This window comes from Panthera pardus, unplaced genomic scaffold (genome assembly GCF_024362965.1).
Source record: "Panthera pardus isolate Hobbes unplaced genomic scaffold, ASM2436296v1 HiC_scaffold_8, whole genome shotgun sequence".
In the NCBI taxonomy this organism is placed as follows: domain Eukaryota; kingdom Metazoa; phylum Chordata; class Mammalia; order Carnivora; family Felidae; genus Panthera; species Panthera pardus.
In genome coordinates this window covers 19518967-19531356 of record NW_026527013.1, presented here as the reverse complement: position 1 = coordinate 19531356, position 12390 = coordinate 19518967, and the positions used below count along the sequence as shown (strand labels likewise).

The 12390-nt window shown below is 56.9% G+C and overlaps 1 protein-coding gene across 12 annotated transcripts in view; it reads left to right on the top strand.

Moving 5' to 3' along the window:
* Positions 1 to 554: 554 nt before the first annotated feature.
* Positions 555 to 12390, top strand: part of CACNA2D2 (calcium voltage-gated channel auxiliary subunit alpha2delta 2) — a 142572-nt gene continuing 130736 nt past the window's right edge. For 7 of the 12 annotated variants that reach the window (XM_019416950.2, XM_053897859.1, XM_019416949.2 and 4 more), the window contains exon 1: positions 557 to 1047. In XM_019416950.2, the coding sequence (XP_019272495.1) occupies positions 833 to 1047 (215 nt within the window). In that variant the 5' untranslated portion in view covers positions 557 to 832. Of the gene's footprint in view, positions 1048 to 12390 lie in introns of all 12 variants that reach the window. The other 5 variants (XM_053897854.1, XM_053897853.1, XM_019416942.2 and 2 more) reach the window with 2 other exon arrangements.

Genomic DNA, 12390 nt, shown 5'->3' with positions numbered 1-12390 from the left:
GGGAAGTAAATGAGTGGCTTTAGAGGGCTGCACCCTGACATTCTCGGTCCCTCACAACTGTGCAACTGGACCTGGGTTCGAGCTCAGGGAGCCAGGAGACGCAGGCCCTTTCTTCCTCTCAGGGCGTGGGGATCCAAGTCCCCTGAGACAGGACTCTTGCAGGTAGCAGGAGCCACTGGGAGTGTGCTTTTAGCACCGCTGCCCTCTTCTCTAGACTGGCTGAAGTCTGCCATTCCACCATTAAACCTGTGACTCCAGGCCTTCAGCCTGTTGAAGGTCGCGAGCCCCCAGAAGGGTCACAAACGCGCCTGCCAGGGGCCGCGGGGCCAGGAACTCTTCCGCGGGTGCCGCAGAGAGGGGCACGGAGTCCAAGGCTGGGGGCACAGAGGTGCGCACTGGGAGGACTGCCAGAGGCTGGGGCGCAGGACGCGCGCGCACGGGCTCCGCTCGGCCGCGCGGGCCAGCACAGCCGGCTCGGGGCCGCGCGGGGACTAGGGGCGCGCGGGCACGGGCGGGAGCGTGGCCGCGGCGGGGGCGCGCGGGGGCGGGCCGGCCGGGGAGGGAGGAGGGGGAGGGCGGCGCCGGCAGGTTGGCGGCGGCCGCTATTTGAGCGCCGGTCCCGGACCGGGCGCTCAGAGCGCTTCGAGTCAGCGCCGCGGAGAGATCGCGGCGCGCAGCCCGCAGAGGCGCTGCGGCCGGTGCAGCCCCGGAAGCCCCGCGCGACGAAGGCGGAGGAGGCGGAGAGGCCGAATTGCCGCCCGCCGCCCGCGCCCCCCCACCCCGCCGCCGCCGCCGCCCCCCCTCCCCGCGGCGCCGCATCTTGAATGGAAACATGGCGGTGCCGGCTCGGACCTGCGGCGCCTCTCGGCCCGGCCCGGCGCGGACTGCGCTCCCCTGGCCCGGCCGCGGCCCCCGGCCCGGCCCCGGCGCCCGGCGCCCACCGTCCGGGCCCCCGCGCCCGCTGTTGCTGCTGTTGCCGCCGCTGCTGCTGCTACCGCTGCTCGCCGCCCCCGGCGCCTCTGCCTACAGCTTCCCCCAGCAGCACACGTAAGTGGCCTCCTTGGCCCGCCGCGGGACCCCGGCCGAGCCCTGCGCGCCCCTCCGCCCCCCGGCACGCGCCAGTCCCTCCCCGCGCCCCGCGCGGGGGCGGGGGCGCTGGGGTCCAGCTGCCGGCTGCACTGGGGGGCGGCGGCCCCAAAACCACAGGGCGGGCAGCCGTGGTCCCGGTGCTTCTGTCTGCGTCGCGAAACTTCCCCCGCGGTGCCCTTTCTCCCCCCAACCCCCAAAAGGGGCAAAGCAAGATCTGCAAGCCTTGGGATATGGTGAGGGGTTCCGAGTTTGCCAGCGGATTCCCCTGCGCTGTCCCAGTGAGAGGGAAACCTGAGGTTCGGTGAGGGGGCGGCCAGCGACCCCTGCCCGGCAGAGTTGGAGCCGCGCGTCTGCCCCACGTTTCCTCCCCAGTGGGAACCTGGCGCTTTTGAACCAGAGGTGGGGGGCACCTCCACACCTGTCTTCACTGCCCTTTTCCTTTGATGGGAAGGGCTGGATGCAGAGGATGCAGGCACCTTGTTGTGACCGGTGCCACAGAGGGGGTCGGTGTCCCTTGTTCTCCACCTGAGGAGAGGGTCCCCGGGAGAGCCCAACTGGGAGGTGAAGGTGCTAGGGTGGGGGCCGAAAGTGAATGGCAGGGAGAACCCTGCCCACCCCTGCTGCTGCTACCAACAAGGGAACAGCATCTCCTGGCCCTGCCAGCTTCTGCTGGTTCTCATGGTCCTTCTGAGCCTTTTCTCCGTCCCCAAGAGCCTGCAAACTTGGGCATCCTCCTCTGGTGAGCTTGGCCAGATGTATTTGGGGCTGGGGGGTGGGAGGCGGGTATTCAGTGCATGTGGCCTTTAGGACAACAGCTATCTCTGTGGGCACCATGCCCCAGACTTATGTCAGTGCCCAGACTCCTCTTGCCCCTGTGGCTTTGGGCCATGGTGACCACCTTGTTGTCTGTTATCTGTCTCCAGGAGTGTGGAGCCACCTGTCCCTGAACTCCTTCACCAGTAGCCAGGCCTGGGGTTTGGGAAATAAGTAGCTGGGCTGCTAGTGGCCAAGGGGAAGGTGCTGGCTTCAGGGAAGGGGAGAGGCTGACTCTGCGTCATTAGACCATTTCTGCCCAAGGGTAGGAGCCCCTGGTTTTGCCGACTCCAGCTTGTAGGTTCTCCCAGTTGAGGGAAAAACAAACTCGGGAAAGGCACTGCTCTGAGTGTCTCTTCATCTCGTCATTTCTTTCCTCACACAGCCTGGCTGTGCTCAGGCGGGTGATCAGTTGGCAAATTACAGGTGCCGCACGGACATGTCCTCTGTCAACCGTCTGGATTGTGTGTGTGTGTGTGTGTCTGTGTGTGTGTGTGTGTGTGTGTGTGTGTTGGGGGTGTGCAGGGAGAGGAGAATCATATGGAAGTTCAGGGCTTTTGGGTGCATTATTGTCTTTGATTTGCCGTGATGAAAACGGACTTAAACCACAATGTTTAAAAAGAGCAGAAGCATTATTTTTTTGTTGTTCTTTTTTCCTTAAAGCCAAGCCACAATATTTTTCCCCTAGCCATTTCGTAGCTCCTTGAATGAAGGTTTAAATAGACGTCTCTTTTCACCTCTTTCCACCTTGCCCCGTCTCCTTGCAACCTGCAGTGGGTCAGATGGCTGCTGGGCTTGCATGGGTCTCCGTTGGAAGGACAGTGTGAGACCCTGACCAGAGTGGACACCTGTCACTTTGTCCCCAGCAAGAAGACGATGAGGCGGGTGTGATGGCAGCAGCACATTTCCAGCTGGACACTCTTCTGTTGTCGATAGAGTTGGAGCTAATTTGAGGGTTTGGGACATGTCTTGCAAACCGTAATTAGAGAATGAGAGCGGGGGTGGGGTGGGGGCTGCGCGGCTCTGAGGGTCTAGAGGGAAGTGACTAATGTGACAACGACAGACAGGATTTACCGTGACAGCCAGCGCCCTTCAGCTGCCCTGGTCCCGCAGATGCGGATGCCCATTGATCCTTGGAGGGAGGAAGGGGAGGGAATGGAATGAGGGGCCCCGCATGACCATGGCTAGCTGGTGGGGGCTTTTGTTGAACTAACATGAAAGGCTAAGGCGGCTGCTGTGGGGCTGCTTGGGAGTGGATGGCCTCCCTGAACTCTTCTGGGTCAGTGTGGCCAGGCTAGAATGAGAGTTTGATACAGGTGGCTTTCTGAGATGGGAAGTGGGGGCCTCAGCGTCATGGCACCGAGGTGATGACCCCTCAGTGGAGGGGGCCCTAGGCAGGAAATCATTTCCTCATGAGCGTCTGGCAGAGTGATGGGGCTCGGGTCCTCAAGCCTCTGGGTTTTAAGCCAGTGTGGGTTTGGGGTTCGGTAGCCATTGTTTCTATAATTGCTGTGGCAGCGTGGCCCTCTCCCCATTAGGCGAAGTGGACCGAGGCTGCCGCTGGATCAAGGAGGACAGAGGAGTTGCCGCTGGAGTGGGGACAGGGCTTTGGTTTTGGTGGCTGAGGTGGGGGCGGGGGCCTCCCTCACCCTACCTGGAGGAGGCCACACGCGAGTACATGTGTGTGCACACGTGCACTCATGTGTTTGGAGGTGAAGTTGGTGGAGGAGGAGTCAGAGCACACTCTCTCTTTCACCTGCTTCCCTGTTTCCAATTCCGCTCACCCACGGCCAGGAATGGTGAGCTGTGAATGGCCACTGCTGCCGAGGGCAACTGCTTTGCCTCTCCCTGCGTCTCTCTCCCGCTGTCTCCTGGCCCCTCCCTGACCCCCTTCTTGGGTTCCCCCACCCCCATTCCTTCTCCACTTCCTTGTCCATCCCTCTCATTGCTCCGTGCCCACCCTGTCCTGCCCGCCTCTTTTGTGAGACCTCTGTCCCCTGTTCTCCAGCATCCCTGGGTTTCTCTGTCCCCTACTCTGTGGGGCCCTGGCTGAGTGCTGGGTGGAGCGCCAGGCTGAGCTGCTTGGCTGGCAGCACCCTCTTAGCCCCACTCTGCCCCCGTGATGATGCTGACCAGCACCTCCTTTCCTCTGGCAGCAGGTGGGTGGGGAACTGAGAGCCTGAGGGGTCTGGACCCACCCAGCAGATTAATGACAGCTGGAGTACGTGCTCCTTTTCCTGAGTGCCCACGACGGGGCATGCGTCAGTCTAGCTACGGTTAATGGTGGGTGACGTGTGTCTGTCTGGGCTTCTGAGCCCGCGCCTTCACCTCCCTGTGACTCTCTCTATTAGAGGGAGGCAACATCACACATCTGGGTCCCCCATTTCCCCAACGACCTGCCGCAGCTTTTGCAGGAGGGAGGGGGCGAGGCTTCACAGTCTGCTGCCACTACCACTGGCATGCAGGGCTGCCAAGTGCTCACATTCCTCCTGGTGCGGAGGCTTTGGGAAGAGAGAGACCCTTGGCTGCTGTCTCCCCTGTGCCCCACCCTTATTGGGCACCTCCTCCTAGCCAGCTGTGTCAGACTGACCCCTGATAAGATGGGGGGAGCCCTTTTAAGATGAGTCCCCTCATAATCTGTGGGTGAGTGTCACTCTGGATTCTCAGTCACACTGGTGTCCCCAAGGAGAGATTGACTCACAAGTGGAGTGAGCACTTCTACACTCAGTGCCTCCTTTTCCCTTCTGCCTGTGTGCAAGTGGGCACTGCCCGCTTTTGGCACCTCAGATGTGTATGGGTGGACCCTGCCAGCTCCTGGGGAGAAGGCAGTTTGGGGACTTGCTGGATGTTAGGTGTAGGCCCAGCAGACTCAAGCATTGGCCTCCAGAGCTGACCCTCTGATTGGGATGACCTTGCCTCAGTTTCCCTGAGATGAGAGAATCTGCTTAAGAGGCTGGTGGTGAGAATTCATGCAAGAGGCTGTAGCCTCTGGTGGGCAGGAAGGGTTCTGCGGGTGGGCACCGTGGCAGCTATTGTAAACATTAACATCAAGCCCTAATGCTACAGCCTGACGGACCCCTACCCACCCACCTCCATCTTTTCATATTGCTCCCATAGGCTGAGTGTCTTCCTATCTGCTTTGCTCATGTGTCCTCTCATCAGTGCATGCTTTCCTCAGGGGTTTCCACAGCTTCTGGAGGCCTCTGGGTTGTGCCACTAGCTTAGGCTGTACCCACCCACATGGGGTATCAGCTCCTTGAGGACAGACACTGGACTACCTCCCTCCCTCACTCCCTGAAGCCCAGCTTAACTGTGGTGGGGGACACCACCAGTCTAATGGTGGGCCTCCCCTCAATGAACCCAGGCCAGACCCTTATCCACATTACTACCTTGACCTCAGAAACTGTGCTCATGCCCATCCCACAGATGAGGAGACTGAGACTCAGAAAGATGAAGGTGCTGCCCAAAGCCCCACCACTTCTGGAGGCAGGACTGAGAGAGGACTAATCTGTTGGATGCTTAGCTGCCTTGCCAGGGGCCTGGGCACATCTGAACACTGGGCCCAGGAAATTGGGGGTAGGGAACCAAAACCTAGGTCTTTGGACGAAGCATGCCTAGGCTTTCCAGCTATAACCTTTCCCACACCATCCCTCTGCTCTTCTGGGTCTCAGGCATCCTTGAGGGGGCCTTCCTTGGCTCAAGCCTTCACTGCCATCCTACTTCCATCCCTTGCCACACATACACAAGTGATCATGGGGCCCCCCGACTCAGAGTTTCCTCTTCTCCAAAGCTTTGAGTCATAGGCCAGGACAGCCTGGAATGGAGGGGTGGGTAGGAGGGACTCCTATCTTGAGATGCCAAGATGCCATCACCCCCTCCAGATTCCAGTACGATTCCGGAGAGAAGGGGCATGAGGGTGTTAATGGAAACCTGAGGCTGGATCCTCTAGTCCCTTGGCAGTTTTGTGAGCACTGAGGGGACTTCAGAGGGCTCAGATCTTATAGATCTTACAAGTTTTCATGCTGTGCAGACAGGTGGGATCTGGGGGGCTAGGGAGCTATTCAAAGGGCAGCTGGAGGTTTGGGAGAGTCAAAGTAGGCAGGCCTGTGGCATGGGTCCCATCTGGCAGGTTGTTGTCTGTGGGTAGGGGGCGGTCTCTTTCTCCTTCCTCTTCCCGCACACCGCCGCTGTCCTTGCAGGCTTCTAGATTTGAGATCTGCCTCGGGAACTGGTGACCTGTGTCTTTAAGTGAGTGGGCTCAGGGCCTCAGGCAGGAGGAGGGAACACCAGGGTCTAGGCTACCATAAAGGCAAGGGTGGGGGGCTTTCCCACTGCTGGCTACATTCCTTCAGCCAACTGGGGAGCTTCTGTTCATGTCAGGTTGGGTTTTTGTTTTTTTGTTTTTTTTTTCCTCCGGTGCCTACTGTCTAAACAAGAAGCTACAGGATCAATATTCGTATTCCCAGAGGGAGGTGCATATGTGGTTTTTGCTTTTTTTTCTTTTCCCTTCCTCTCTTGTCCTATGTAACCTGAAGAGCCTTCCGAGCTGCCTGTGGCTAAGGTTGGTGGGGGGAGAGTTAGCCCTGCAGGTGACCACCAATGGATTGGGTTGCCCCTGGGGGGCTTGCAAACTCCCCAAGGGGATATCTTGGAGCTACTGAAAAGGAGTCAAAGATGCTGTCATTCAGGCCCACACAATCTGAGCCTGACCTTTTGCGGGCAGGACCTGGGGGCAGGGCTGCTCTGCCCTGCCCTGCCACTGTGGGACTTAGGCTGCAGGTTTGGTTTCCCTGGGCCTGATCCTGCTCATGGACCATCTAGTTCCTCTCTCACCTGAGCTAGGTCTTCTCCTTCTGAGGCTGGTATGGCCCACTTGGCTCCAGGCGGCTGCTAGTGCTGGTGCCTGAGCCTGTTGGGTGGGGGGGAGGAACCTCACAGAGTAGGAGACCCTGTCTAGCTGGGGTTAGGTGAAGGGAATCTTCACATGGGGGACTTGAGGGTCTGGTCCTGGGGGGACCTCTGTCAAAGGCAATTCCAGCCCAATCCTCTCAGCTGGGTAGCTTGCATGATGGTGACCTTGGACAAGGCCCTTCCTCCCCCTGGGCCTCAGTTTCCTCTCTTCCAGGGCTCTTCTGACTGTGACATTCGTGTCCTCAGAAGATAGGTTCAGGGTCTTCCCACTCCTCTTCACACTGTGCTCTAGCCACGGAGTGAGGCCTGACCCCCAGCCCAGCTAGACCTCATCTCCTCCAGTGTGAGGAGCCTGCACCTCCACTGGCCTCTGGCCACACCTTGGGTGTCTTGAAGCTGCTTCTCCGACTGACCCACTTTGAGCTCTAATCAACCTAATTGTTTAGCAGAGAGGGAGGGGCACGGGAAGTCTTTCCTGCTGATCATTATCCAGCTCTCCCCACCTTGGTAAGGACTGCTTAATTGAAGGGGAAAGGAGTGGCAACGAGAGGGAGGAGCTGCCCCTCTGCCTCTCTTCCCTGCCCTCCTGAGATCATGGGTCCCTGGCTCCCACCTCCACGCCTTCCTTCCCTGCTGGCCACATCTTTCTGAATGAGTCCCCTGCTTGGTGCTACTGAGGCTCTGCCACACCTCTCACCAGCTGTGTGACCTTGGGAACTTCCTCAGGCTCTCTGGGTCTTGGGGCCTTGTCTGTAAAATAGAGTTCCCTTGGTTGTGGTGCCTCAAGGACTGGGATAGGAAAGGTCCTGAGGGATGGGCCTGACCCCAGAGAGTGCATGATGAGGGCATGTGGATCCTGACCTGTGAGGATTCTCAGTCCAGCTAGGTCTGCACTCCAACTACCAGGAACCTCTCCCATCATCCGTGACCCCCCCTGCACAGCCGGGCCCTGCGAGCACCAGAGACTCACTTGTGGCTTTTGGGTCTTTCCTCCTGTGCTTGGCCTTTGCCTTGGCCTGTGTGCACATGTAATCTTGTGAACGGAAGTGTCTAAGAGTGTCCTCTTGTATGTGTTTGCACATGTGTGTTAGCTGTGTTCACTTGTGTAAACGTCCATTTGTATATGAAGACATGTGTTTGGGTGTGTGTGAACATGTGTGCCCCGGTGTGCACATGCTTGCATGTTGTTTGTGTGCATATGCTCAGGTGTGTGTGCATGCCCACGTTCACATTTGTATATAGGTGTTGGTGTGTGTGCATATGAATGCGAAGTTGAGGGTATGCTTGTGCATGTGTGCACATATGTACGTGCAGGCATATGCATGGTTTATCTCTCTGTACCCAGAATGTGCTCCCAATGGCCCCCTCCTGCACCTGCCTTTGAAGTTAATGCAAGAGCTGGGCAAATGCTGGCAGTGGGAAATAAAGCAGCCTGGTTGTTAGGACCAGTGTTTTGCAAACTTTTATGTCAGGAACAGCCTGAGTTAAGGCTGATCTGGAAAGTTTGATCATCTACCAACTGGCGCGATGACAGCCTGTGAAGGAAACACACAGGCTGTGTCCTTGTAATTCAAATTTTTGCAAATTGAATGGTATTTAGATGCACTGGAGGACTTGGGACTCAGAGAAGCTTGGTGAGTCCATTGTGAAGTGAAGCATATTTGCAAACAGCCCTCCACTTGTGGAGAATCTGGAGGTTGAGCATGGAGGTTGGGGTACAGGGAGAGTGGAAACCCTTGCTGTGTGACCTTGGGCTGGCATTTTTCCCCTCTTGGAGCGGGTGCCTCTCATCTGCACATGGAAGGGAGGGAGACTGGCATCCTTTGGAGCATCTGTTGTTGATTTGGGGTTCTTACCCCCAGGAAAATATTTGTGCAGTCAGTTGCGGGCATGATTTGGGGTACAATACCTTCAGCTTGATAATCTCCACATGTTCCTCTATTTGGGGCATCTGCAGCCAGATCTCTTCCTTTCAAAGATGAATTTTTGTCTACCGAGTCTTCATAAGCAAGCTGTCTGGGTGCCGTGTGCTGAGCTATGACCTTTGGGGTTGCTGTGTGCCCAGCTCAGCTCCGCCCCTGATCTGATGGGTTCTGATGTCCGAGAGAACTATTTAGTTTTGCTTTCCTGGCATTCTCAGGGCCTGTGTTGTCAGTGCTGGGACAGCCCAGTGTCCTCGGCATTTCAGGAGGAGGCTTCCGCAAAGGGCAGAAGCGACTGAGAAGGGGTCTGGAGCCTGCAGGGCTAGTGAGGGTTCCTGTGGGGTCAGGGTGCCTGGGTGGGACTATCTCCTTGGGCAGTATGGGCCTTGCATGGTTCCCTTTCTTGGGAAGGACATATCCCAGCCACAGAAGTCCCTGGGGACCCAGACACCTCCATTGTAAGACCAGGAAGCTGCTGTCTGAGGCTGCAGAGAGGAGTCTCGCCCCGACCCCACCCCCCGGCCCCTGCTCTGTCTTCTGGCTGCACACACCCTGTGGGCAGGACCCAGTCCCCAGTGCTCAATACAGGCTGCTCAAAGAATGATCCCCACTCAGCTGTCCTTGCACTATGACATACAACTGGTTCTCATAATAAGAACATCCCTGACATGGGATGCAGGAGCAATTTGAGGCCTCTTTTGGCAAGTCCTACAGAGCAAGGCGCCTGTGTGGTGTGAGGCCCCAGCTCCTGATCTTCCTCTGGGACACACCTTGGTGCCCCCATGCCACTTTAGAGTCAGCAGGGCTTTCTGGGTACCCTCAGGAAGGACAGCTTTGTTGCCAGATGGGCAAAAATGGGCCACCCATCCTGAGATGGGCAGAGGTCCCTGCTGCTACGAGTTTCCAGCCTGACGTGGCATTTTAGCCTCGATAACTTTCCTCTGCAGCCCGTGTTCTTTGCCTGCCGGCGCTGCCTGAAATGCTGCATTTGAAGCCTTAAAGGTCAGGCCTGGTGCTGCCACTGGTTCCTACAAACAAACAACAAAACAACCTACCTCAGCCCTGCCCCCAACTTCATTTATTAGAAAAGAGAAATGAGCTGGCAAAATAGGCTTCTGTGCTGAGGACTCTCACAAATGGACATTTCTCCTTCTCCCTGTGAGCTGTGGCCCGGGTGGGCATGGTGAGAACCTGGGAGTCTTCCCTTCCTTTCCTGGACCCCCTAGGCATGCTGCAGTACCTCCTATTGAGGGTTAACTATGACCTTGCACCCAGAAGCCTGCCATGGGCAGAGCCCTCCTTCCCAACTTTGCATTTGAGGAACTGCCTGGGCTGGCTCCTGTCTCTGGCCACTAGCCCTGTGAATATCCAGGCTCCAGCCAGGCAGAGCCACTTGCAGGTCCTATTAGGAGCTCTGGTCTTTGCTCACTATATCCCTCAATCGGACTGGTCTGCTCATCCCAAGTACTGAGACCAAGAGCCCTTCTGACTGATGCCCTCTTCTGGCTCCCTACCCCTGTGGGCCTCTCTGACAACCCTGTGTTGGTATGGAGTAGGTGTGGAGCTGACCACTATGCCTTCAAAAGGCAAGTCTGAAGAGTGTATTTGGCTGCAAGGAAAAGAGGCAGCTTTTGTATCCACCGTGGCAACCACAGCATGATGACTTTTTCCATCATGATTAGTCCCTTTATCTTCTGCCAGGGAGCCCAGAGGTGGGTCTTTAGCCTGTCATTGAGGACCAAGTCTTCACCTGCAGTCTGCCTGGCTGGCCTCATTTTTAGTGGGGCTGTTCTTGGCTGAAGCCCCTCATGACAACAAGATGGCTGCCATAGCTCCAGGCATTAGAGGTATCAGACAATTGGAGTAAAGGGGTTATTGGGTTCCTCCCAAGAGGCTAGAAAACCTGGCCCAGAAGCCCCTAGCCAACTTCCCCTCGCACCTCATTGGTTAGTGCTGGGTCACATGTCTACTGTAAACCAATCACTGGCAATAAGGAAGGTGCATTGTGATTGGCTCCAGCTAATCAGGATTTACCCTTGAGCAAAGGATGGGGTCACCTTGGGGCTGGAGGTGGGGAGAGATTCTTACAGACTTGGGTTTTGTTAGCAAGAAGCGGGGAGTAATGGAAAATAGGAAGGCAATTTCTGCTGCAGGACCAGACCAGAGGCCTCAATGTGGAGTAGGGGTGAGGAAGAAGGTGGGAGGGAAAGGGGGGGGGGCTGTCCATGCTCAAGGAAACATTTATTAAGGAAGTAGTTATTTTAACTACATCATCAGTCACTATGAGCTGTGCCTTGGGTGATATATTTCATGGATCCTATCCAATGAGATTAATCCATTTTGATTCCCATTTCATAGACAAAAAAAATTGAGGCTCAGCAGGGCTGAGTAATGCTGAAATCACACAGGTAGTGAGTGATGGAAGCAGGATTCACACCCCAGTACTCAGAACACCCAGCTACAGCCTCACACAGCCCTTCTGTAGCTCACCTCGTCCAGGCAGTCCCCTGACCACAGGACCCTTGGGGTGCCCCCACGCTCCTGCACTCTTCACAACTGTTCCTCTCCAAGGGCTGCCTCTTTTTATCAGACTGAGTTCCTTGGGGCATGGTTTCACAGGTGCCTGCTGTCTCACTGGGTCTGTAGTACCCCCGAGTCCTTGGAGGCTGTGGGTGTACTGAGAAGATGCAGACAGAGGGCATGTCCTACTGCTGCAGAGTTGAGGAAGTGACCCATGGATGTGGCCAAGGGGAGGGCCTGAACTTGGCTGGGTGCTGCCTGTGAGACTTGATTCCCGTTTGGGGAGGGGGAAGCTGTGGAGTAGGTATACTTGTGCCTGCTAACTACAGAGGGGACTGGGTGTCCATTGGTTGGCTCCCTTGATGGATATGATAAGATCCATGCTCCAACGAGACTGCATTCTCATGACCTTGCCCCTGGCCCTTCCTGCTACTCTCTGGGCTCTGTTGTCTGCATCAGTCTTGGGTCCAGGCTGGGCACAGTGTCCAGGAGTCAGTCAGCCAAGGGCACAAGTCTTGGGAGAAGCCCTGGGTTCTGTCTTGCTCCTAGATTGGGTGCCCTTCTGGTCACTGTTCCCCACCTGTCAGTGAGAGAAAAGGATTCTCTGGGGCTGGCCTTTACTGGCACAGCTGTGAGTCCTCCAGACCAAGAAAGGCTTCCTCTGATCTGAATCTCCTTTTGAGGCCTTCTCCCACTCACCAGCTGGGAGCTGATGATGATACTGTGATCCCCTGTGCATACATGGAATGGGGGAGCAGGGCAGTCTAGGTTCACTCTCCATTCCCCCATCACTCCACTCCCTACCCTCCATCCTCCTACCTGCTCCATCCCCCACTCCCACCCTGGTGGTGCCTAGATTTACCTATGGAAGACTCAGAGGGAGGGAGACAGACAGGCAGCAAGGTCAAGTATTTAAGCCAGACCTTGGCTGCTGCAGGCCCACAAATTCAGGGGCTTGTGCTGTAGGGTATGGGCCTCCTTTCCTCCTTCTGCCAGTGCCCTCCTACCCTGCCCTAGCCTTGGCCTGTGTCCAGTTCACTGTGGGAGGCTAGGCAAGCCACCTGCCCTCCCTCCTTCTCTGAGCCTCAGTATCATCGTCATTCCTGGGACCCTCCAGATTGATGGATCCTTCCAT